The following is a 23,844-nucleotide window of genomic DNA, read 5'->3' on the forward strand; positions in this document are numbered from 1 at the left end:
AATCAGAACTTCCAGGTCTTTAAGTATCGTAATGTCGGTGTATGTTATAGACTTCATATGTGTGATCCTCATATCACATTTCTGAGTTATGGGGAAATGAAAACTCAGAGTTTTGGGCTGTGGACCTGAGGAAATGAACCAGCTGTTAATCCTCCTTCCTTCATATCTTCTTCCATTTCCTCTTCTTTCATTCATCATTCTTCCTTTACAACTTCCCCTTTCCTCATCCATGGCTTTCTATTTCTTTTCCTCCTCCTTTCACCCCGTCCTCTCCCCATGCCTCCCCTCTTTCTAACCACCATCAGCCATCATCAGTGGCAGCCATATATTCTCAGCGTCCTGCGGTGATCCTCACTGATCTCACAGATTACACGCACTCTCTCTCTCACACACACACACACACACACACACACACACACACACACACACAGTCATTGCCCACTGGGTTGATCCTCCCTCACAATAGAGCCAGATTAATGTTCTCCTTGCAGCCTGATAAGCCTCCCTTTGTTTGTGGACCCATCAGAGACAGGGAGTGTGTATATTGTGTGCGCGTGCATGTGTGAGACACATTCTTTTGTTTCAGAGTTTACGTATTTGTTGTGAGAAGGTGCCGTTGTGTGCTCTGAGGCTGGTGTTTTGGTGCATCTGTCAGCATGTATGGGTGTGCAGTGAGGTCGGGCCGCTCTGAGCCTTGTTTGTTTGTCATCTATGAAGAGGACACCGAGCCCAGAGACTTGATGAGCCTGTCTGTGAGTATCTGTGGAAACAGTTGCTCATACACGGACCGGGAAGTCGCCTTCATGTTCGTCACATACCTTTGACCAGAGCAGGTGACTCTGTGGAGGGAATCCTTTTCTGCTGTTATGTCCTCGGCTGCAGGAAGTAGAACGATAGATAGGCCTCCAGGATCAGTTTTCACCCAAAGAGAAATGTTATCATCAGTAATGTAAGAGTCTTAATGTCAGAGCTTTCTTACTGTCAAAGTCACAGTAAAACAAGCAGTCTAACGTTTCATTACTGTCACTGTCCCACTTTGAAACTGTTGAAATGAATCAGGCCTGCGCAGGCAAAAGAAAAAATGTTGTTCCACATCTCTGTACTTCTTCAAATCAGAGAAGCGTGTTTTCCATTTCAATTTCAGCTCCTTGTAACGGCTGAAAAACCAATAAGAGGAAGTGTGGCGTGGATAACGCCACTCCTGCTTTGCCGATGGCGTTTCCAGCACAAAACTGTTAAGCAAGCAGCAATGCCCTAACTCCTCGCTCACAATCACAGAATTTGCCTCTATGTGAATGTGAGAAATAAGTAATAAGGGAAAACTGGGTGTTTAATGAGAATATGTATTCATGAGCCGACAATCGCCACGGAAATGGAGTACAACGCCACAGGGAAGGTTGTTATCTGTGTTGTCTAAATATTTAATCTCACTTTAACTCTCATTTCATTCATTATAAACCAAGATACAGGAGCAGAACCGTGAACGCACAAAAGAATCCACTGGCAACATAAAGAATGCAGCGACTGTGTGTGTGACACAAGGGTGAGACAGGCTCAAGGCTAAACTTAGTGTTTATCCTTCTGAATGGGATTAGCATGCTTACCTGTAACCACATATACCACATCTCCACTTGTGAGCTCACACAGCTTCATGATGTAATTGCTTCGTTTACTAGTTAAGCTTGTCGTCGGGGGAAAGGAAGGAAGGAACACTCTGGCGTTTTCCGCGGTGCCTGAGGTTTTGTCGTGATCAGACAGGATCACAGGATCATCTGTTGTTGGCGTTTTTTTGGTGGCAACGGCGGCCTTGATGTGGTCGGGCACACAGAGGCGGGATGAGAGAGAAACCCCGGATTCCTTCCCTCAAAGGGGTACAAGCAGAGATAGAGTGCAGAGGTGTCTGTTCATGTTGTTGTGTGTTCAGTCACGAGATGTTTGTGAGCTTGTTGTTTACCAAGAACAAGCTATATTTTTTTCTTTCTCTTCTTTCCAAAAACGTAAACTGAAGCCATTCAGTCATTTTAGGAATGTAGAAGTTTTCTCATCAGAACATTCTCCAGAAAAAAAACATCTCAGTCCAGACTGTTCTGGTCTGTGGTTCCTCCTGAAGTCCATCCGTCTTAGAGAAGCTCCCAAATATTCACCTCCTGCAAAGACAAAGAGTCTGAATGATAAAGTCTCTTTAGTTGGGATGGACTGATGTGTTTATGAGCTTCTTTCTGTATTTACACTGTATGATGGTGTGTTTCTGTTTCTCCAGGCGGCACTCAGGCGGAAGGAGCTGGAGAAAAGTGTCCAGTGGGCTCAGGAGAATGACAAGACGCTGAGGCAGATCCAGGAGTCGCTGGCCAACACGGACCGCCACATCACAGCTTACCTGAACGACCACATTGATGCCCAGCAGATACCACAGGAGGCTCAGGTAGAATCCTTCTTGCAATCCATTTCAAGGTTTGAACTGCCTTACGAAGGCTTTGGTCCACTCTCAGAATTAAGGCAACAGAAAGCTTGAAAATTTTCTAATATTTGAAAGAGTTACAGAAACATCAAATATGCCAATTTTTCTGCTGTAATTTCATGGATGCTCAGACTTGGCAGAACCCTGATCCACTCAGACTTTGAAGTTTGTCACAATAAAACAGAAGAAAACAACACTGCACTCAGTCACACATATTTAAAAAGGAAGCAGAATTCATCAGATATGGACAAGGACGTCTCACTGAATCCAGACTTCAACCTGACTGTCTTCAAATGTAACTGTTTGTAGTTTAATTGTCTTAACTGGACCGTTAAAAGACACTGTAAAGGTTTGGGGTCTCTGGCGTCGTAGATGAAAGAACAGCTTTGCTCTGAAAGCTTGTTTGGAGCTAGTTAGCATTAGATTCCCTCTTTTCCCTGAATATATCAGATCCTACACACACACACGCTGTCCTACTTCATACTTAAGCACACGGGGACACGTCATAAAGGACGCTCTGCTGCTCGCCGCCATGAGAAAAATGTACGACTTCCTGTCACCTTTATGTTTGTGCCACCTTCAGTCTTGAACAGATAGTCAGCAGGTTTTTATTGAAATGTTCTCACATTTATTATCGAAGGAGGAGACAGATTTTTTTTCTTCCTGTCTGTGTGTGTGTTTGTCTACATATGCAGAAGGACCCAAGAGAGAATGGCAAATGCTTTTTCTCTCTTCCTTTCCAATTAAATCAGGAGCTGATTTGGACAGGACTACATTAGCATCCACTCACACACACACACACACACACACAGACAGTCAAACACACAGTTTTTTTTCTATCTCTTCCTTTAACATCCAGCCTTGTCTGTCTGTCTTGTGTTTTGACAGTGAGAGTAGAGAGGATGAGGAGATTACCTCCACGTGTACAGTACTGTGGACCACCACATAGACACACGCAGGAAGATGAGGGAGTGATTGGATTAGGGTGGTGTAGATGAAAATTTGTGATTACTGGGCAGTTGGTATTTAAGGGTGGGGGGCTGGGGATGGGGATGGGGGGTGATGCTGTGTGTCTGTGTGTCTGTCAGGGGTTTGACACACTTACACTCTCTCCTTGATGCCTATTGCCCCCTTGTGGTTGGTTTAGAGAGTATGCCTTCAAATCACTGAAACTTTATTGATTTAGCTTCACATTCCAGAAAGACTTCACTAACTTCAGTCATTCTGTTTCACCTTAATTCTGATAGTAACAGGAAGAGAGGCAGGTGAGTCAGGTGAGGGCAAAGCCCTCATGGTACGTGCTCTAACAGGTGAGGCATCAGTGAAGATTATTTATTAGGATTGCTTGTCTGTTTTGAAGTATATTTGTATGTGTGTGTCTAATAGAAAATACAGACGGAGCTAAGTGGCCATGAGGCAACCCTGGAGGACATGAAGAAGAAGAATCAGGACAAAGAGCCCTCCCAGAGGATCATGGGGCAGCTAGAAGTTACTCAGGTGTCTTTTTTAATCTGCCTTTGTTTGTGGATCGGCTGTGGTGTTTTTGTCTTTTCATGTGTGTTCGTCTCTCGTCTCTGCTGTAGAAAATGTTGGCAGATGTGTGGACCAAGTTCCGGCTCTTCCAGAAACCAGCCAACTTTGACGCTCGGCTGGCCGAGTGTGAGCGTGTGCTGACTGGGGTCAAAAGTCAGGTGGGGGTGCTGGACATCCGCAGTGTGGAGCAGGATGTGGTGCAGTCGCAGCTGGAACAGTGCATGGTGAGTAACTCCATGAGATGGGTAAAGTATCTGACAGCAAATGAGAAAACAGCTAATCAGACAACTGAATGAAAAAATAGTTAGATTCATTGGCCTGCAGATATTTATCTCTTAGACAACAGATGATTCTTGTTTATTATCATCATTTGGTTATAGATATGTTGTGTTAACGCTGTGAATATGGTTATAATGACAACATCAAGAGGCTCCAGGGAAAACAGCTGCTGCAATGCAAATACTAATCAGGATGCAAATAAATAAACAAAACACAAACAAACATGGCGGATCGGATGAAGAATTGATGTTGCATTAAGCGCCTGCTGCTCTTTGTGTTGCAGAAGTTGTATAAAGTGCTGAGTGAAGTGAAAGGGGAGGTGGAGACGGTGATAAAGACAGGCAGACAGATTGTACAGAGGCAGCAAACGGAGCAGCCCAAAGAGCTGGATGACAGAGTGACCGCCCTCAAACTGCTCTACAACCAGCTGGGAGCACAGGTGAAAACACACACATAATCACAGATCACACAAGCCACATTCGGCCTGGGCTGACTGTGTATGTTTCATGTTTCAGGTCACTGAGAGTAAACTGGAGCTAGAGAAGAGTCTGAAGCTGTCGAGGAAGCTACGTAAGGAGCTGAACGGGCTGACGGAGTGGCTGGCCGCCACAGACGCCGAGCTGACCCGCCGCTCTGCTGTGGATGGGATGCCCAGTGACCTGGAGGCCGAGGTGTCCTGGGCTCAGGTGAAACACAAAACCCATCCGGGTCCAGAGCTCGACTTGTTTCGTCTGTTATTGTTTTAATTGTCCTCTGTCTCCGTCTCTTAGTCCATCCACGGGGAGACGGAGCGGCGTCAGCCTCAGCTGCAGGCCGTCGTGGACCTGGCTGAGGCCCTCAAGGCTGTCTTACGTGGCCATGGTAGCCTGGTGGATGACAAAGTCAGTCTGCTGCATTGTAACTGGATCGCTGTCACGTCCAGAGCGGAAGAGTGGCTCAACCTGCTTCTGGTCAGATAAAGAAAATTGTCTTCATCAGTCTGTAGCTTTTTCTTTCCTCTTTACCTCATCAGAGCTAAAATTACACCAAAGTCTCTAAAAATAGCTCAGCGCAAGTTTCTCCGTCAGAAAGCCAAACTCTCTCACATCTCTCTTTTTCAGGACTACCAGCGGCAGATGCAGAAGTTAGACGGAGAGATCAAGGAAGTGAATGGATGGATTGATGGAGCGGAGAAGAGGATGGACGACATGGACAGCCAGGGACCCAACGACGCTGTGCTGAAGGTTAATATTTGTGTCGGTTTGCACATCAGATGTGACGACGTTCACCGTAAACCTTAAATAAACTCACTCATCCTGCATTTGGTCCTGCAGGTGCTGCGAGCAGAGCTGGAGCTGACCAGGGGAAAGATGGAGGAGGTGAGGGCTTTAGCCCAGGATCTCATGGCCACCAGGGGGGAGAACTGCCAGGCTCAGGTCGGCCCCAAAGTGGAGCAGCTCAACCAGAGATTTGACACCATCGCTCAACGTATCAGCTCTGGACAGGTTGGGACGGACCGTCACATAGTCAGCTCCATGTGTATTCACTTCACTTGGAACGTTTCTTTCTCTTGGCTATCAATGATGTTCTTTTGACTCTCTGTGTGTGTGCGTGTGTGTGTGTGTGTGTGCGCGCGCGCGCGCGCGTTTGTGTGGCAGACGGCAGCATCAGCTAAGGAGCTGGAGCAGTACCACAGTGAAGCACAGATCTGGCTGGAGCTCCTGGAGGAAGAAGTCAAGCAGGGAGAAAACCTGAAAGAGGAAGACTTCCAGGAGGACAAGGTGTCTCACACACGCACACAAAACACACACAATTGTTTTCCTTTAATATTATACATGCACTTACAAACACTTTGTGTGTGTGCAGGACTGTGAAGAAGGTGCAGTGAAGGATTTACTGCTGAAAGGAGAGAATCTACAGAGAAGAGTCCCGGACCAAGACAAGAGGGAGCAGATCAAACTGAAACACAACCAGCTCAACAGCAAATACAAGACAGTCAAGGTAAAGAATGCACAACGCCAATACATCACAGTGGTAATGTCATGACACCCTGTCTACACACCTGAGCGTTTGTAATTGTGTGTGTAGGACCTGCGTGTGCTGAGGAACAGGAAGGCGTTGGCCATCGCCCCCCAGTGGTACCAGTACAGGAGGAAATCACATGACCTGCTGGCCTGGTTGGATGACATCCAGCGCAGTGTGGACCAACTGCCTGACCCCCCCGAGGGCGAAAGGGTCAAGGTGACAACACATAAATATGCATGTACACACATATTACAGACACAAAGGTTTATTTTTGGACTTCACCAAAAAATGGAAGCCTGGAGGTTTGTTTGTCGTCTGTCTCTGTCGTCCTCGTCATCCTGCTCTTCATCCTGCTCCCTCTGGGCCTTTAATCTTCTCTCATCATTTATTTTCCCTCCTGTCTCCTTCGCTTCTCTGAATGAAGGGTTAATGTCCAGGCTTTTGCAACATTTTCATCACATCTATTTAGAGAATTTTCATGCAGAACTGAGGCAAACTAATTAAATATTAATGTTACTGTTTATTACTGATGAAATTACATTTTTACATTAAGATAAAAGTAAACAAACTCTCCGATATTTTGAATGGCTCCTTTCAGATTTTTCTGTTAATTTGCACTTGGTAGCATTTTTTGTTTTTTTTTTCCTGAAGAAAAAAACCTTGAAATTAAAGCGATATATAGAAACTCATAGAAGTGGTTTAAATGTAAAATGGCGTCATGGCAGATGAATTCTGTAAGTCGTCTTCAATCTCTGTGGTGTCTGAATGTGTTTTGGAAAAACGTCGGACTCCACCTTTTCTCTGCCCGCCCTCTGACTCTGTATGTTTGTCTTTTACTTTTCAGATGATCACTATGACATTTCGCTAAGTGGACTTCTGTCTCATTCACCTGTCATTGCTGCAACTGAGATTTCACACTCTGTGTCTGTCTGTTTCTTTTTCACCTCCACGTTCCTCCGTCCTCCTCAATATAAATAAAGTCTGAAGGCAGCGTGTGCCTCCTAACTACAGCACTTTCTCATTTTATATGGGTTGTCTACATGGAGCAACACTCACAGATCAGTGTCCAGAATGAACACGCAACATGGATTCTTTGTTTGTTTGTTTGACAGCGATGTCTTCCCCCTTGAATACAGTAGAAACTGTCTGCACTGATCATTCTTTTTTTATTTCAAACAAATTGTAATTATAATGATATACGTGAAAGGAATGAAAAAGCCCTAAAAGTCCTAAAACTTAAACCCTTGGATTTTACATTCATTTCAATTTCGGCATTTACGACACAACACCTTGAAAAATACAAAAACAAATTGATAAAACTGAATTAAAAGTACAAATCTGCTTTAAGAGTAAAGAAGAAGTGGCCACCACATTTTGGAATACTTCTTAATTCAGCCTCTTGCAGCGTATTTTCAGATACACCATAACACTCTCAGCCCTTTGGGGCTGTGATGGAGGTTTATTGGATTTCCTCTGTAGCACTATGAGCCTCAGTGTTGTTAGTAAAGAGAAAACAAGTGCAGCTTCCTTCAGTGTTCCCCGAAATATTGAAAAGGTTGGATCTGGTTCTATTTCTTTTCTGCAGACTCATGAAAAGGCCAAAAAAACCATCTGTTCCCTCAGTCTGAGCATTAAATCAACAGGCAAGATGCATAATCAGCAGTATATCATGAAAATGCGTCCTGAACTTAAAAAATAGCTCAGCTCTGAAGATCAGAGCCTTAATAATGATACTGATGATTAGAAAATACAGAATTCGAGGTCTGACGATTAACCTCCAAGAATAAATATACAAACATGATAAATGTCACAGATGATCATCAGGGGCAGTTCCCATTGTATTTTATGTCTTTGAATGTGTGACGCTGATTGATTTATTATTTTTATTATGAATTGTCCGTGTGTGTGTGTGTGCGTGCGTGCGTGCGTGCGTGCGTGCGCGGACGTGTGTGCGTGAGTAAGTGTTCAAGCACATCCACATGCCTCTCTGTGCTTAACCCCTCCCCTTTCCCCTTGGGCTCAGCCAATAGCAAGTGACCACCTGGCTGATTTCATCCAATAGGAAATTGGCTCAGAGTTCGAGAAGAAGAAGGAGGAGCTTAAGGAGTTGCAGGGCTTAGCCAATCAGCTCTCAGAGGCTGGAGCCGCCAATCTGGTGGAGCCCCGCCAACTACAGCTCAACACACGTTGGGTTGAGGTGGAGGGCAAGTTCATTCCCTTCAAAAGACAATGTGTGAGTTTCATTAGGCACCACCTGTATTTGTACAGTACTAACTGAGAAAACTACCAGCTCCACAAGGTCACAGAACTAATAATACTAACTACCTCTGAATCTTAACTGGACGCTGTGTGAGCCCCTTTCAGGTGTTTTTATTAACTGTTAGCATGAAATTTTATAACAACTCAGTTAACATCTTATTCTAAATCCACACACATTAGTCAGAGTTTGGGCTGTAATCCCAGGTAGGCCATGTTTGGTTAATACTGCTGTGGGTGTGACTTTTTTATTTATTTATTTTTTTAAGGCAGGAGTTCCTCTATAGTTTAGTTATTGTCGTCAAATCCCATGAAAAGAATGAAACCAATAATGCATCCTGTGGTTTTTATGTCACAGAAAGAGGAGGAGGAGGAGCTGATTTTCTTTGGGACTATTTTTAGTGGTGGAAAAATGCTCCAGAGAAATTAGTGTGAGTGTTAGAGTAAGAAGGATTATGTGTGATGCCAAAATAAATTATGTTGAATTCAAATAAATTAAATCTGGATTATTCAATAAAGTGTTTTTAATAGTTGGAGCTCTATGGCACAAATGAATAAGATAAATCAAGATTATTGGTTTAGATCTGCACATGGGGTTTGTTGGTTATGAGAATAATCTGGAATATTTCCAATGATCGTAAAGTATGAGCTACATTTGACTTATTATTAATATGAAAGCTAGAGCAATTTAAATGCTATTCTCCCCCACTGAATCTGTTAAGGTTTAAAAATGAGCTGAAATCAGATACTCCCTTTATTTAAAACCTGAGCTTTATTGTTTTTCTTTGCTGCATCCTCATCTACATGTCCTACGTGTTCATGTGATGCACGTTCACGTTTGAATCTGATTCCTCTGTGTGGCTCTGTCACTGCACGCCTCGCTGCCGACCAATCACATTAAACCCTCGCAGTTCCCTGATGCGCCCGTCCTTGAGGATGTACGTATCCTGTTAGCCAGTCACATGTGCTGACTTACACTGTATGATATAAACTGCTTGGACAAAACACACATCTGGACTGAGAGCTGCTCTTCAGGTGCTGAGAGGAATCGTCAGGCGATTTGTGTTATCTGATGTCGTCCTTATTAGCAGGAGAGCGCTGACTGAACACTTGTTGTCTCGGTCATGCTGTCACAGTAAACCGGAGAGCTGCTAGGTCGCTCTGCTGCTCCACTCGCTCTGTTCAGCCACTTCAGTTCATTGCTCAAGGACTTTCCAGCAGTAATTGTAAGGAAGAGAGGGGCACTCAGTTTCCCACAGCCTCACAGGCCGTCGTCCGGTTTTACACTGCACAGCAAAATGGATGAAGTTCTACCTGTCGTTCCTTCACCTCCAGTGAGCTCTGCAGATAAATGATGGTTTACATTCATATTTCAATTAAAATATAAAAAACACAATTTAACTTCAAAGAAGTGGCAAAAAATAACACAAAACACAATTTAGACAAGCACATTTTCGCTCCTCTCAGCCGTTGAAGCCGTGAACTGTGACAGCATCCAGGATGTGCCACGGTCCAACTGCCGCCGTCTGTCCTTGTCCAACGGTCTGACATAATCGAATACAGAGCAGATGTGTGTTCAGTCCAAGTCCTGCTGAAGTTAGAGACGTAGACCAGAGCATGAGAGGGAGAGACACACAAAAACACAACTCATCTGCAGTGATTGAGGATAATGATGAGAAAAACAGCTTGGACCAAACTTCCTGCTGAAGGTGAATCTCACCTGGAAATTAAATGCTGTTGTTGCTTTGAGTCTCTCGCTCTCATCATTTAGGGGCTCCAGATGAATAATGAAGTGGGTGTTTGTTTAGGCACAAATAACAGGTATTAATTTGGGCCTTTGTTTTGATTCAGTAGTCAGTACATTAGAGATAATAATGTGTTAAACTGGTTTACTCCAGTTTATGACAGTGTATTTTAATTACACTGTCTCTGTCTCAGTTCATAGAGTAAAACTGACAAAACCTTTTTGTTTTGTTGTTAGTCTCAAATGGAAACTTGGAGAAAATGTGTCCTCCCGAGATTCATTGCTAATGAAAATGATATAGCAGCAGAAAACACCCACAGAGAGACATTCACTCCTCTCCAGTGCTGCAGTTATTGTCATGGTCCCACCAGGCGAACCCTGAGCTGACTCATTAGCTAACAGCAGTCATCATTAAGGCTGCTAGTAATCTGACTGTGTGTTTTATTTCTGGGTAATTAAAAAGGACTTGAATGGAGGCAGATTTATTTTTCCATGCTGGTGGATGTGTGGTGTGGTCAGAGGAAATTTAAAATTGATTTATATTCAAGAGTGGACTCCTAATCAAAGACCCAAAAAAAGATAAAGGTGTTTTTGGGGGGATGTCAGTCATTGATACAGGTTTTTATGTTGGAAGATTATTTTAGAAATATGTAATCTATGAAGAGAAAGGAATATTTATTCATATATGGAGTTAATGTTTTTGTGCACGTGTCGGTACCTCACCCTCCTGTTTGTGTGTGTGTGTGTGTGTGTGTGTGTGTCCGTCCAGGAGTACCTGACAGGGCTGCAGGTGCTGCTGCGATCTGTGTCGGAGACGGATTTCAAGCTGAACTCCCCTGAATATTGGCCTGCAGCTTATTATAACCTGCCTCAGCAAGATCAGTGCCTGAAGGTCAGCAACATGAAACATCTTGTATTAATATTAAAAGATCCATAAAAGGTTTGAAAACGTCATCACTAAAGAAATGACAAATCCTTACTTATAATAAATGATATATTATATTTAATGTGCGACAGTTTTTCTTGTTATATATATAACTTTAAAACTGTCCCTCTGTCACATAATGCCTTATTAACAGTAAACTGATTTACTTCTTTGATAAGTGGGAGTGTTGGTCTAACGTGAAACTCCAGCCTGTGGAAATGAGACAAAGGTGAAGGCTAACTGGACATGTTGTGCAGTCAGAAGTTAAAGTTTGTCATTTTATGGTGCTGTGTGACGTTATGTGGCTTCGCTGCTCTCAGGAGTCTCTGCTGGTTTCATGGTCCAACACCACTTAATATAAAACCACAACTTTTGATTTTTATATTTCAGTAAAAACTTAAAGGCTGCAGAGGTGCTATGCTGCAGCACCTGTTATCTTTGGACAAAGTCCAGCTACTCCCTGTTTCTAGTCCCCAGAGTCCTCTCTCAGTCTCATGGCCAGGTTGCACCCTAAATTTATATTTTCACATTAATTGATCTCCTCCTAACCCTCTCTGTCACACACAGGAAGTGAAAGGAAGAATTGACAAGCTGCGAGACCCAGTGGGGGGAGCGTTGGCCCGCAGGGAGGAAATGGTATCAGGTGCCCGACCTCTGGAGAGAGAGAAGATCCAGGAGACCGCCACCCTCCTAAACACCAGCTGGGACAAACTGAACAAGCTCTACCAGGACAGGCTGAAGTAAGGAGACATGGAGATGGAGAAACTTTCAGGCACAGAGCTGGTTTTGTTTCTGGAAGTTTTCCCTTCAGGATCTGGATCTTCCAGTTGTGCTCACAGAAATGTTTTTGCAGCTCTCTCTAGATCATCTGGTTTGATGCAGTGTGAATGAATTTAACTCCGGGAGGACTAAATTCAGATCTAGAAACAGCTCATAAGCTGCAACTTGCAGAAGCAATAACCCGAGGATGAGAGCAGACAGATGTGTTTTATCAGTTAACACAGCTGCTAACAGCTCTTCTGCCTCTGCTGCATCTGTGTGTGTTTCTGTAAATACATGTGAGGGCGTCGCTCTGCAGTTGTGTCCTCACTCCAACAAACCGATTAAGTGGAAAAGGGATTAATGAGCTTTATTATGTATGAGCAAATTTGTTTTCATATTGATCTGAGTGTGTGTTTGTGTGATTTCATGTATGTGTACATCAAGGCGTTGGCAGGATTGCAACTCCAAGTGGCAGAAATTTGTTTCGGATCAGAAGAATCTGGAGGACTGGCTGAATGAGGCTGAGAGCACTTTGAAACTGGCTGAGAGTGACCCAGCAGCACATAGACAACATCTCAGGGTAACACACACACAAGCATTTCTATTCAAAGAAAATGAAAGCTGCTGAGTGTATTCCAGTCCTGCATGAGTCATTCTTCATCCACTAATGTGTCCACTAATGTGCTGAAGTGCCCTTGAGCAAGTCACAATTGTTCAGACCACGTTTGTCAGGAAGGTCAGAGCTGGGGAACATTTTTTTTTATCACATTAAAAACATCAGCCTGGCTGCTGTCCATAGAAAAAACCCAAGGCTCTGTCCAGGGATTAGATTAGTCCGGTTCACACCGGCATCGAAGACCCGTCACAAGTCCCTCATTTGTCACCGCAGCCTCCTGTTCTTTTGTTGGGCAGTTTTCCACAGCTTTCTTCAGCCTCACATTAAAACCAGCAGTCTCTTTCCTGTCTCAAGCCAAAAATCATCCAGATAGAAACTCAGATCAGCATCTGTGGCACAATGATGACTTCTTAGGCTGTCAGTTTTATGGAGGGAGTACCAAACAATGAATCCCCCACTCTGTGTGTGTGTCTGTGTGCAGGACCTGACGGAGGCCATGCCTCTCCAGGAAGTGGTGCTGGGTAGAGTGAACTCTATAGGTGAAGACATCAGCCAGCTGAGCACCCCAGATGATGCTTTGCAGCTCCGAGCGCAACTCAAGCTTCTCAACACTCGCTGGGTCAACACCTGCCAGCAGCTCAACGAGCACAAGAGGAGGTGTGTGTCTGTGTGTGTGTTTGTTTCTGCAGGTCCTTCATATGAAAGATCTCTGTTTGGGGATGTTAAATGCCTGTCTTGACTGAAATTCTTGAGGTTTCAGTAGTAAACTGCGTTTATTCCACCTTATTAACTGAGTGAACATTAACCTCCTTCCTTCTGCCCTCATGCAGGTCTGCAGAGGTTCATACAGCAGCCTCGGCGCTGCAGGAGGACATGGGCTCCATGCTGGGCTGGTTGGACAAGGCAGAGGGCGTCCTGGCCATCCCTCTTCAGCCCGCACAGCCTCAGCACATCAGAGACACTTTGGATAAAGTCCAGGTACAGCACAGCTGGTGGTGTGTGTTTGTGGAACCGATGAGTGAGTGTGTGATTTAATTGAGCTGTTTCAATAGTGTGAATGCGAGACACATTTTTTTGATAATCTTCTCTTATCTGTGTGTTTAATTTTACTGAAGGGGTTTTATTTTACTTCCATTAAGACGTTCGATCTGAAACTGAAATTGAATCTTTATTGTGTGTCTTTCAGGCTCGTGTGGAAGAACTTCCTGCCAAGAAGGTCTCCCTGGAGGATCTGAATTCCAGGAACAAACTGATCACACTTCCTGTCGACAGACAGAAAGACATCAGGATCATCAACACTCGCTGGGCTCAGGTTAGCAATTACCATGGTGACAGAGGTGTGTCATGACCACATCTTCCTGTCAGCGTCTCCTGCTGGGGACTAAACCACGCTGTGCTTGTGTAGGTGTCCAAGGCTCTACCAGAGCGTCAGCTGGAGATTGAGGGTTTGCTGAAGGAGCTGGAGAAGCTTCAGGGTCAGGTGGACGACCTGTCTGTCTGGGCGTCCAGCACCAGAACCAAACTGGAGCACGGCACCAAAGAGCCGCCACCAAGGGTAAGACATACACACAACTAACAATAAAACCAGCACAGCAAAGCACTAAAACAAACAATATAAAATAATAAGAGAGAGGAGAATCATGAAGGAGAATAAAACATGAAGTAGGATAAATAAACCAAAATAAAAGAAGATACTTGATTTAGAATAAAGGGTCGACTCTCTTTGTCTCTTCAGCTCATTGAGGAAGTTCAAGTGAGGCAGCCAGAGGTGGAGCTGGTTCTGGATCGAGCTGAACATCTGTACGTGGACGCTCCTCCCAGCCGACCTGACAAGGTGAGCAAGCGGTCTGAAATAATGTGAAACTTTGCCTTTGTGTGTCTGTTTCTGTAGGGAATCTCCTTTCATCTCACCATCAAACATTTCATCAGCTGCTTCATTAATAAATATCAGAGAACATCGCATCTGAAGATCATTGACATCCACTCATGTTTGACTGTCAAAATAAAAGCCTTTGATTGCGTTTGTACAGCTGAACACTGACTGTGTTTGTGTGTGCGACAGGTGAAGTATGTAAAGCTGAGGGAAGACTGGATTGTGATTCTGGAGCTGATCCGGCAGCATAAGGAGAGAATGGCTGCTCTCCTGGTGGCTAAAAAAGCCAGTAAGTCTCAGTTTTCCACAGTTTGTGCTCGTCAGTATTTCAGTTCAGAGCATCGACCTCAGTGCAGTGACTCAAATGACTTTGTGTATTTGTCCCAGATGAAAGTCTGACAGGAAGTTCACAGCCTGACTCTGCAGCGCTGGGTCAGTTCAATAAATCCTGGGCTGAGCTCACCGATTGGCTGACGATGCTGGACAACATGGTGCAGAACAAGAGAGTGGTGGTGGCTGACCTCGATGACATCAACGACAACATCAGCCAGCTGAAGGTCGGGACCTCAAACACCAGACAAGACGAAACCATGTCTGGTGCTAATTCTTCATTCATCTGGAAGCCTGAATTATAAATGTGTGTCACTGACATATTTTGCTGTGAAGAAAGAAGAAATTTTTTATTTTTTATTTTTATTTTATTTTTTTTTCAGAGTTCCAAACAGGAGCTGGACCAGCGGGGCCCCCTCCTGGATAGACAGGTTACTGCAGCCCTGAATCTGAAGAACAAAACCAGCAATCAGGAGACCCGTAACGCCATCACTGAGCGTGGTTTGTCTCACACATCAACATCAACCTGAACCAAAGCCTGAAAAACAAAGCATACAGTTCAGTCTGCCTTAGAACAGAAATATGATGCACATTAAAGTCTGGGCTCTAATATTTATCAGACTTTATATGGCACTGAACAAATCCATATTTCTGAGTCATCAGTTGGAATTAACTGTGAAATGTGAATTCATCTGCTGCTAGAGTCTCCAACAAATTCTCTCCTCTTATAATCTGTGTTTTTGTCCTTGATATTGTGGGTGTTTTTCTGACTTTTAATGCAACTGTCACTATTTGGATAGAATTTAAAAAGCGTTCAAACTCGGTGGTAGCTCAGCAACAGAAATGATGGTCGTAGTTTTAAAGGACTTCCTGTGTTTGACATTTTCTTTGTATGTGTAATTGCAGTTGACAGGCTGCAGACACACTGGGAGGACTCTCAGATGAAGCTCTCAGACAGGACGAAGCAGCTTCACAACATGCTGCAGGACTCCAGCGATTGGCTGGAAGGTCAGAAGGGGGTGGACCAAATCTTGAGGCGATCCAATGAGAGGATGGAGTCCTGGCAGGAGATCATGTACCGGGTGGATCCCCTGAAGAAACAACACGCTGAGCTGAAGGTGGGCTCACTGAGTTGGCACTAAAGTCAATACGTGAATAATTTTTCCACCTCATGTGATGTTCATAAACAGATGGCTCAAATGATGACACTCGTACTGAGGATGAGTCAACTCACATGTCGAAGGTCCCTGTGAATCCTCCTGTTCACTCTTTCCTTCCTCTCTGCAGCTCTTTGTGAAGGAGCTGCAGCAGTGGCAGGGTCAGGTGGATAAAACCAATGCGTTGGCTGACAAGCTGTTGACGCTGTACGCCAATGACGACACACACAAGGTCAAGCATGTCAACGGCAACATGATGGCTACCTGGACACACATCAACAAACGGTAACTCCACACGTGTGATGCACGTTCAAGCACCTTTTCCCCACAAACCCGATCATGAAGATAGAAAATGGTGACATGCGTCTGTGTGTCCCTGCAGGGTTTCAGACAGGGAGGCGGCTCTGGAGGCGGCCCTGAAGCTGCTGCAGCATTTCTACTTGGACCTGGAGAAGTTCCTGAGCTGGCTGACCGAGGCCGAGACCACCTGCAACGTGTTGATCGATGCCACCAACAAGGAGAGGCTGCAGGAGCAGCCTGAGGCCGCCAGGAACCTGCTGGCACAGTGGAAGGTGGAGCACCCCCACACACACACTTTAATTACTACCATAACATCCCTGTTATTCACATGTAGACAGCCTGAGGACTCCTGGCTGCAGACCTCCAGAGGGCCTTAGGTGGCCCCAGCACCTTCATTTAAATAGAAATAAAAAAATATCAGCCTAAAATGAAATTTAAGATGAGTTGAATTCTGAATTTAAATGAGTTGAATCCAGCTGTTAAACAGGAAATGAGGGTGAACGACTCCACCACGTCCAGTTTCAGACTCCTTGACTCGGTTGGTATGACAGGAATCTTGTCATGGCAGAAAGAACCAATTTCATTGGTTTGTAGCTGCTTGGAGTACAGATGCACAAGTCCCCCCACTGCATTGTGGGTGTTGAAGGGAAGCCTCTGTTCTGCAAGAGAACAAGAGAACATGATTTGACCCTCGGCCCTTACCCTGCACCCACACACTCTTTCTGCTGCATGCACGCACACATATTGTAAAGGAAACACACACTGTTACACACTTCCTTTCCACACAGCTCTCAGCACAACAGCAGCACTGTATGCGGTGCTAAAATAATCTTCTGTGTCCAATTAAAGCAGCGAGAGCGCACACGCTGCTACGGTGCACTCAGATAACGTTTAATTGGAAAATGAGCATACTCGTCACTTAATGCACCAAAGTCTCTCTCCCTCTCCTCTCTCTTTCCTTGTGTGAACTCTCCCTCCATCTCTCTCTGTCACTCCCTCCCTTCCTCCTCATCTCCAAATATCTGTCTTTGTCACACACACGGTTAAACTGAGGGCATTTCTATGCAGTTACACCGGGACTAGAAGAAGCAGATGATGCTTCTTCTTGACATCTGTTGGATAACAGAGTAAACTTTGGAAGATGCTGCGCAGGAAGGTCTACCATGTTCAGGTTGGGAAAGAAAATCTCTTTTTTATCCTAAATTAAGGAATTTAATTGTTGGATTTTCTATTATTTCCATTCTCTAACTATTAAACGTTGTTTGGTTTTGGTATGAATCCTCTCGTCTTGCACATCAGAGTTGATGTGAGAGTAGACTCAGATGTTCAGCTGCTGGAAAACTTCATAAAGAAGCCAGAAAAGTGAACTAATGTCTCTAATCTCTCCTAAAACAAATCATTTGAGGTAAAAAGACTTCTCAACATGTATAAGACAATATTACAACAGAGGTCGCAGGGATGGTTCAGATTACAGGAAAAACACCAGTACCCTTTCTAAAACCACGTTCCCCTTCACTATCTTCAGTGTTTTCTCTTTGTTCTCTTCTTGTGTCCTGTTCTTTGGTGCAATGACCCAATTTTCATTCCAGGTGTCATTAAAATTTAATGATGTCTAATTTATCATGAAACTTCCAGTGAGTGCAACTTTCTTTAACAGGATGTTTTCAACTGAAGACAACAAATGGAGCGTTTATTAGTGCTCCTTAATGACTGATAGATAGATAGATTTACACTTCATTTATCCTGCAGGGGAGATTTAGGAAAATACTCTTTCTGAGGTTTGAGAAATTGGAAAATAAATTAGGTCGTAGTGGTGCTTTTTTTTTTACCTCACAAATTGTCCAAATCATTGCTTTTGTTTGATTTGTTATAAGACATTCCTGAGATCAAACTTTAGGTTGCCAGTTAAAAATAAAGATGGTTGTTATTGTTACTTCTTTAACTATTGGTATTCTTTTCACCATCTCTGAACAGGAGGTGCTGATAGAAATTCACTTTGCTAAAAGTGGTTTGTTAAGTACTTGCTTCCCTTCTATCGTCCTTTCAGTATCATTAAGAGCTTCAGTAATGGACTTGGGTTTGGAAAAGCACACAGGAGGGACCACCGCTATCGTCGCAACCGACTGAATAACACATTTTGACATTTCAGTGCAACAGACGGTTCCATCCACAAAGCATTATGTCCTGCATTATGGCTCAATCCTGCAGAGTAAATCACTCTCTCAGCTCTTGATCCCATTACTAAACTCTGAAAGATGGCCGCTATTACCAACAAAATGAAGTGTGTGTGTGGTTCAGGTAAAACTTTGGGAGTTGGGAACTGAACACAAACACATTTTGGGGACTTTCTTAAGGGATACTAAAGACTTGGACTAAATCTGCAGGACACAAATGTGAGTCAGTGTGTTTGTGTTACCAGGACCTCCAGGCAGAGATTGACAACCACACAGAGTTGTATCATTCTCTGGATGAGAATGGCCAAAGGATCCTCAGCTCTCTGGAGGATTCGGAGGATGCTGCTCATCTCCAGAAACGTCTAGACAACATGAGCCAGCGCTGGAACGAGCTTCGCAACAAGACCCTGAGCATGAGGTGAGGGGAAAGTTGGAAAGAAACAAAAAGCTTTGGTCTGTAATCTGAAATGAGTAATAATCTGTAAAACCTGCTTGTGATTTTCAAGGGCCCACCTGGACTCAGAGATGGCTCCGTGGAAGAGGCTCCACATGTCCTTGCAGGAACTGCTTAACTGGTTGAGGCTGAAAAGTCAACAGCTGGAGAAGGAGCCGCCCGTAGGGGGCGACGTTCCTGCAGTCCAGGCACAGTTGGACACACACCGGGTAGGAGGACACACACAGACGAAGGAATTGTTTCTGCAACATTTCTGCAATTCATGGAAAATAAAATAAACAAAATGTCTGCAAAATGAAATTTCCTGCGTGTGAATGTTTCCTCAGGCCTTCAGGAGGGATCTGAGAGCCAAGGAGCCAGTGGTGACTAAAGCTTTGGACGACGTGGGAGTGTTTCTATCTGAACTGCCCCGAGAATCCCCATCACCTGAGCAGAAAGGTACCTCTGACCCCTCAGACAGACACACAACATGTTGAGTTTCCATTTTTATATCACGAGTGAGGAAGACACACGGTTCATACATGTTTGTTATATTACCAGAGCTTCATTTACAAGAGAAAAGACCTCATACCTGCGATTACAGTGTAGAATGAAATGTAAATCCATGGAATAGCTCAGTAATTAAGGAGCCCTTCAGCAGGACTATGATCAGCCCCAACACTGAGCCGTCTCCTAGTGACTCGATGAACTCTGGACCTAGAAACAGCCTGGTAACAAGCACACATGCAGGTCAGCTCACATTCAGACGGCCTCGTTGGCCTCATGGCAGCAGCTCGGTTACCAGCTGGACTTTAACTAAAACCTTTCAGAGCAGAGAGACAAAGGGTGAACTCCAGCTGCTAATCACCACTGCACCAGGGGAAACAAACACCATTTCCTTTTAGAAAGTCTTTCTGTCTCAGCAATTTGACCTTCAAAGTGTGTCTGACATTTTACTCGGTTTAAATTCAGCTTGCTCTCCTCAAAGAAAGCCCATCACTCCACAAACAGCCTGAGTGGTTTGACATATAAGTGTTTCTGTCTCTCAGGGGCTGGTCCGCTCTGTCACAGCTCCTGCTTGTGGTTTTGTTTAAGTAAAAGGCTCTTAAACCAAAATGGGCACATCTCAATCTGCAGCTGAGGCGAGCTGAAGTGAAAACATACAGCACACAGTCAGAGCAGACCTCTAAAGGAATTAAACTGAAGAGACTGAAAGATGCTTAACATCTGCAACAGTGATGTCTATTTTAACAAAAGGAAGAAATACGAGTGCAGCAGCCCTTCTTATTTTAAACCATCATGTAGCAGCAGTTCAACATGCCTCTGTGTTCAAGTGCAACAATTCCAAGGTCGGAGTCACTGTGACCGCCCTAAAAACATTTATGGTGTCTTGATATCTCAGTTTCTTCAGAGAAAATCTTCACTTGGCCTCAGAGATGAACTGATTAAGTTTTAGATTAGAGCTTTTCAGGGTCTTAGAAACTTGTTTTTCCCATAATCCCCAGGTATCAGCCCAGAGGAGCGTGCCCAGAATGTGGGGCGAATTCTGCGCAAGGAAGCCAGTGATGTGAGGACGAAATGGGACCAGCTCAACGCCGACTCAGCCGACTGGCAAAGGAGGCTGGAGCTGGCTCTGGACCGGCTCATGGAGCTCCAAGAGGCGGAGGACTTGTTGGACGGGCAGCTGAGACAGGCAGAGATGGTGAAGGAGGCCTGGGAACCGGTTGGAGACCTGCTAATCGACTCACTACCGGAGCACATCGACAGAGTGAAGGTCAGAATAACGATGATATTAAGGTGGCAGACCTGAGTGGATCCTGGAGAAAACACGTGGTTTTAAATGTGTCTTTAGGAGTTCCAGGAAGAGATTGCTCCAATTAAAGATGACGTAACTCACATGAACCACTTGGCATCTACTTTTGGTCCACCCGACATCCAGCTGTCGCCTAGCAACCTGGAGCGCATCGAAGATCTCAACACACGTTGGAGGCTTCTGCAGGTACAACTGCGCACACACAGAAACACACATGAGCCTGTGCAGCATGTAACTCTGAATGAGGCTGCAAACTTGAAATTCTATAAATGCGCCACTGCGTTTTTATTTTATAATTGTCTCACCTAGTCTAGATTATTTTATTGGCCTGTATGCAAATAGCAGTGGTAGCAGATTAATAAGAATAATATTTGAAGCAGTAGGTCATTGAATTCACTGGTGTAATAACTCGGGTCACCAACGCTGTGAACTAGCTGCTGATGTTGAAAACACTGAAATGCAGAAAGATTGTTGGTATTTTGGTGCAGACTGAAAGTTAGAGCTGGAATCTGCCCGTATTGGGGAGTTTATCTACACCCAGACGTTTCATTTTGCTCTTCAGGTTGTCTTTTTCACAGGTTGGTAAATGTGTAACTACATCTTTTGTTGAGGCTGCTGGAGTGTAATCTAATGTTTATTTAACAGAGTTTTTGAAATGACCTTTAACACCCTCAGCTTCAGAAGAAAAGCTCTGTTACTATAATAGGTGCTGGGATAGTGAGCCTGCATGTGAACATTTTCAGATAAAACCACCAAATAGTCCAAACACCACACTATGGAGGCAACACAGTTTGTGCCTCCATCAGTCTCAATAAATCCAGTGGCAGCCATGCTGGATGCCAGACACTGATTGTTACTGCAGGTGACAGATTGAGCCAATCGGCTGCCAGAGATAGCAACTAATGTCGAGGAGTCCCGATCAGAGATGGGCTGCGGTGACATCACGGTGACAGGACCAGACGGCTGCTCTCTCTGAAGTCAGCACCTGACCAGATGCTCACTCACACACAGTGTAAGATAGGATCTGATATGTGCTTTAATCATTGAAATACAAACTAGAGCTCAGATACGTCCTGCTCCTGACAGTGTCAAATCAACATGCCGATCACACGATAATAATGTGCTGCTTTTATAAATATGCCACTTTCTGGAGTGACCAGGTGTCCGGAAATTTTTACATAAAAAACGTTGAAATAAACCCGAAAAACTGATTTTGTCCACACAAGTTTATGACAGAGAAACATAAATGTATTTGTTGTCCGTGCTCACACATTTAAAATGAGAAATGTGATGTTGTTTTGTTTTTTTTCTTTGAACAGAGAGAGGATTTAACAGCAGTATCAAACTGATTGGCAGCAATTGTGTGTGCATTATAGTGCACATGCACACACACATGCATGTGTTCTCTCATGCCTCAAAGGTTGAAACCTGATTGGTTGACGCGAGGGGATGCGGTGCAATCTCAGTAATTGCAACAAATTCCTCCTCAACAGTCCCACTCTTCTTGTTTTGTACAACCCTAATTAGGTTACCATGGATACGCGGAAAAACAACTCAGGCAGGAATGGATTGGGTGAGGTGGACTCAAAGGTAATTTCATCGCTCGGTTTCATGTCACATTGAAGCCAAGGACAAAAAAAGAGAGCCGGCCATCACCGATATATTTTCATCCTCATAATCTCATTCCATGAATCACACCTCGACATTTGGTTGGTGGAGGAACGGCCAGATCTGTCTGCTCCGGTCTGGATAATAACCGAACTTCTACTAAAGAAAGTTTAATTTTCTACTTTCTGACTTCCAGGAAGAGAAATATGTCACTGATCAGTTTCTGTGTGTGCGTGTTGCCTGGGAACATTAGAGCTCGCTGGTTTGTGAGTCCAAAAACACCTGGGACATAAAACAGGGGGGCAATAAACTGCTGCAACTAAATGGGGTGGGGCAAGAGGTCATGCAGCCTCTCAAATTGCCCCAGTACACATTCAGTTATCTCCTTCATGCCTCTTAATCTTCTTTTCCATGACTCTCCCTCCATCTGGTCATCCTGTTACCAATATCGCTGTCAATTGATTGATTGATCGAGCTAATATGTTTCCTTCTGTCGTTCTCCGTCAGATCTCCATTGAGGAGCATCTGAAGCAGCTGACGGATGCTCACAGAGACTTCGGCCTGTTGCACGGTGAGTGAAGCTGAACTTAAAAGTTGGAGGCCTGATCTATGTACTGAAGCCTTTAAATGCATTTATTTAGCTGACACATTAATTGATGTAAAGTATCGTCACAGCAGTGACTCAGACTCCATCCTGTCTTTAATATATGACGTTATATATTACATTGTTAGTGTATTATGCCTTTTGGTGACATTTAACAACTTTTTAATCAGACTTTAGCTGAAAAGCTTTAAAGGTCTGTTTTTAATTTATGTGTTTTTTGGTATTTTTATCTACGTGATGTCATTGTAAATAAGGACTTCACCCTCAGTGATTTTGCAGTTTAAATAAAGACACAGATATACTCTGTCCTCGACATCATCAAGCATTTAAAGTGCAGGACTAAGGTAATGTGGAAACTGGTGGCATTTAAAGAGGAGATAACAAAGGACAAAAGGTAACTGGTGGAATAAATTTTACATCGCACATAAAAGGTTTTTTGTTTTTTGTTGCTGTTTTTTACGTCCACCTGGAAACACTCATCAAACTGCTCTTCAGTTTAATTACAGTTCACCTGCACAGTAATTATTGGACCACACACAACAAAAGAACACATCACTATTGTCTCAGAGAAAAAAGGAGACACAAAAAAGTTATGTCTGGAAGGTTGTCAAGAAAGACAAGAGGACCAGCATTTGACATTATGACATAAAGGAAAAGAGACTGAACATGGATTTAAATATCCACAGCCTCCTTAATTCTTTTCACTGAATCAAATGAACTTCATATATATATTCTGTAAAGTTGACGTGTTATTCTTCTTCCACCAATATCATTTGTTATACTGTTGTGTAGATAAACTGATTATTTTGTCCATCAGCTGTCAGAATGTGTGTCATCTCTTGTGGGTAATAGAAATCATACAATACGCCTTTAAAGATGTTTCTTTTATTGCGTGTGATGTTTTGGTCTCTGCACATATGCTGGACTTGTTTGTCTTTGTGGAGTCTGCAGTGAAACGTGTGTTCAGTGAGTAGA

General features: G+C 43.9%; 1 protein-coding gene across 8 annotated transcripts in view; it reads left to right on the forward strand.

Moving 5' to 3' along the window:
* dmd (dystrophin) overlaps nucleotides 1–23,844 on the forward strand; it is a 140,019-nt gene that overhangs the window by 99,298 nt on the left and 16,877 nt on the right. For all 8 annotated transcript variants that reach the window (XM_029524226.1, XM_029524185.1, XM_029524216.1 and 5 more), the window contains 32 exons: nucleotides 2,261–2,422; nucleotides 3,845–3,955; nucleotides 4,042–4,215; nucleotides 4,554–4,709; nucleotides 4,786–4,956; nucleotides 5,041–5,220; nucleotides 5,371–5,493; nucleotides 5,584–5,754; nucleotides 5,908–6,030; nucleotides 6,116–6,250; nucleotides 6,338–6,490; nucleotides 8,337–8,507; nucleotides 11,044–11,166; nucleotides 11,767–11,939; nucleotides 12,406–12,541; nucleotides 13,059–13,234; nucleotides 13,408–13,555; nucleotides 13,764–13,889; nucleotides 13,983–14,132; nucleotides 14,313–14,411; nucleotides 14,640–14,739; nucleotides 14,838–15,007; nucleotides 15,164–15,281; nucleotides 15,687–15,898; nucleotides 16,068–16,222; nucleotides 16,320–16,509; nucleotides 18,657–18,829; nucleotides 18,918–19,074; nucleotides 19,192–19,303; nucleotides 20,350–20,618; nucleotides 20,697–20,843; nucleotides 22,773–22,836. In XM_029524226.1, coding sequence (XP_029380086.1) covers nucleotides 2,261–2,422; nucleotides 3,845–3,955; nucleotides 4,042–4,215; nucleotides 4,554–4,709; nucleotides 4,786–4,956; nucleotides 5,041–5,220; nucleotides 5,371–5,493; nucleotides 5,584–5,754; nucleotides 5,908–6,030; nucleotides 6,116–6,250; nucleotides 6,338–6,490; nucleotides 8,337–8,507; nucleotides 11,044–11,166; nucleotides 11,767–11,939; nucleotides 12,406–12,541; nucleotides 13,059–13,234; nucleotides 13,408–13,555; nucleotides 13,764–13,889; nucleotides 13,983–14,132; nucleotides 14,313–14,411; nucleotides 14,640–14,739; nucleotides 14,838–15,007; nucleotides 15,164–15,281; nucleotides 15,687–15,898; nucleotides 16,068–16,222; nucleotides 16,320–16,509; nucleotides 18,657–18,829; nucleotides 18,918–19,074; nucleotides 19,192–19,303; nucleotides 20,350–20,618; nucleotides 20,697–20,843; nucleotides 22,773–22,836 — 4,828 coding nt within the window. The remainder of the gene's footprint in view (nucleotides 1–2,260; nucleotides 2,423–3,844; nucleotides 3,956–4,041; nucleotides 4,216–4,553; nucleotides 4,710–4,785; nucleotides 4,957–5,040; nucleotides 5,221–5,370; nucleotides 5,494–5,583; nucleotides 5,755–5,907; nucleotides 6,031–6,115; nucleotides 6,251–6,337; nucleotides 6,491–8,336; nucleotides 8,508–11,043; nucleotides 11,167–11,766; nucleotides 11,940–12,405; nucleotides 12,542–13,058; nucleotides 13,235–13,407; nucleotides 13,556–13,763; nucleotides 13,890–13,982; nucleotides 14,133–14,312; nucleotides 14,412–14,639; nucleotides 14,740–14,837; nucleotides 15,008–15,163; nucleotides 15,282–15,686; nucleotides 15,899–16,067; nucleotides 16,223–16,319; nucleotides 16,510–18,656; nucleotides 18,830–18,917; nucleotides 19,075–19,191; nucleotides 19,304–20,349; nucleotides 20,619–20,696; nucleotides 20,844–22,772; nucleotides 22,837–23,844) is intronic.

Source organism: Echeneis naucrates, chromosome 2 (genome assembly GCF_900963305.1).
Source record: "Echeneis naucrates chromosome 2, fEcheNa1.1, whole genome shotgun sequence".
Lineage (NCBI taxonomy): Eukaryota > Metazoa > Chordata > Actinopteri > Carangiformes > Echeneidae > Echeneis > Echeneis naucrates.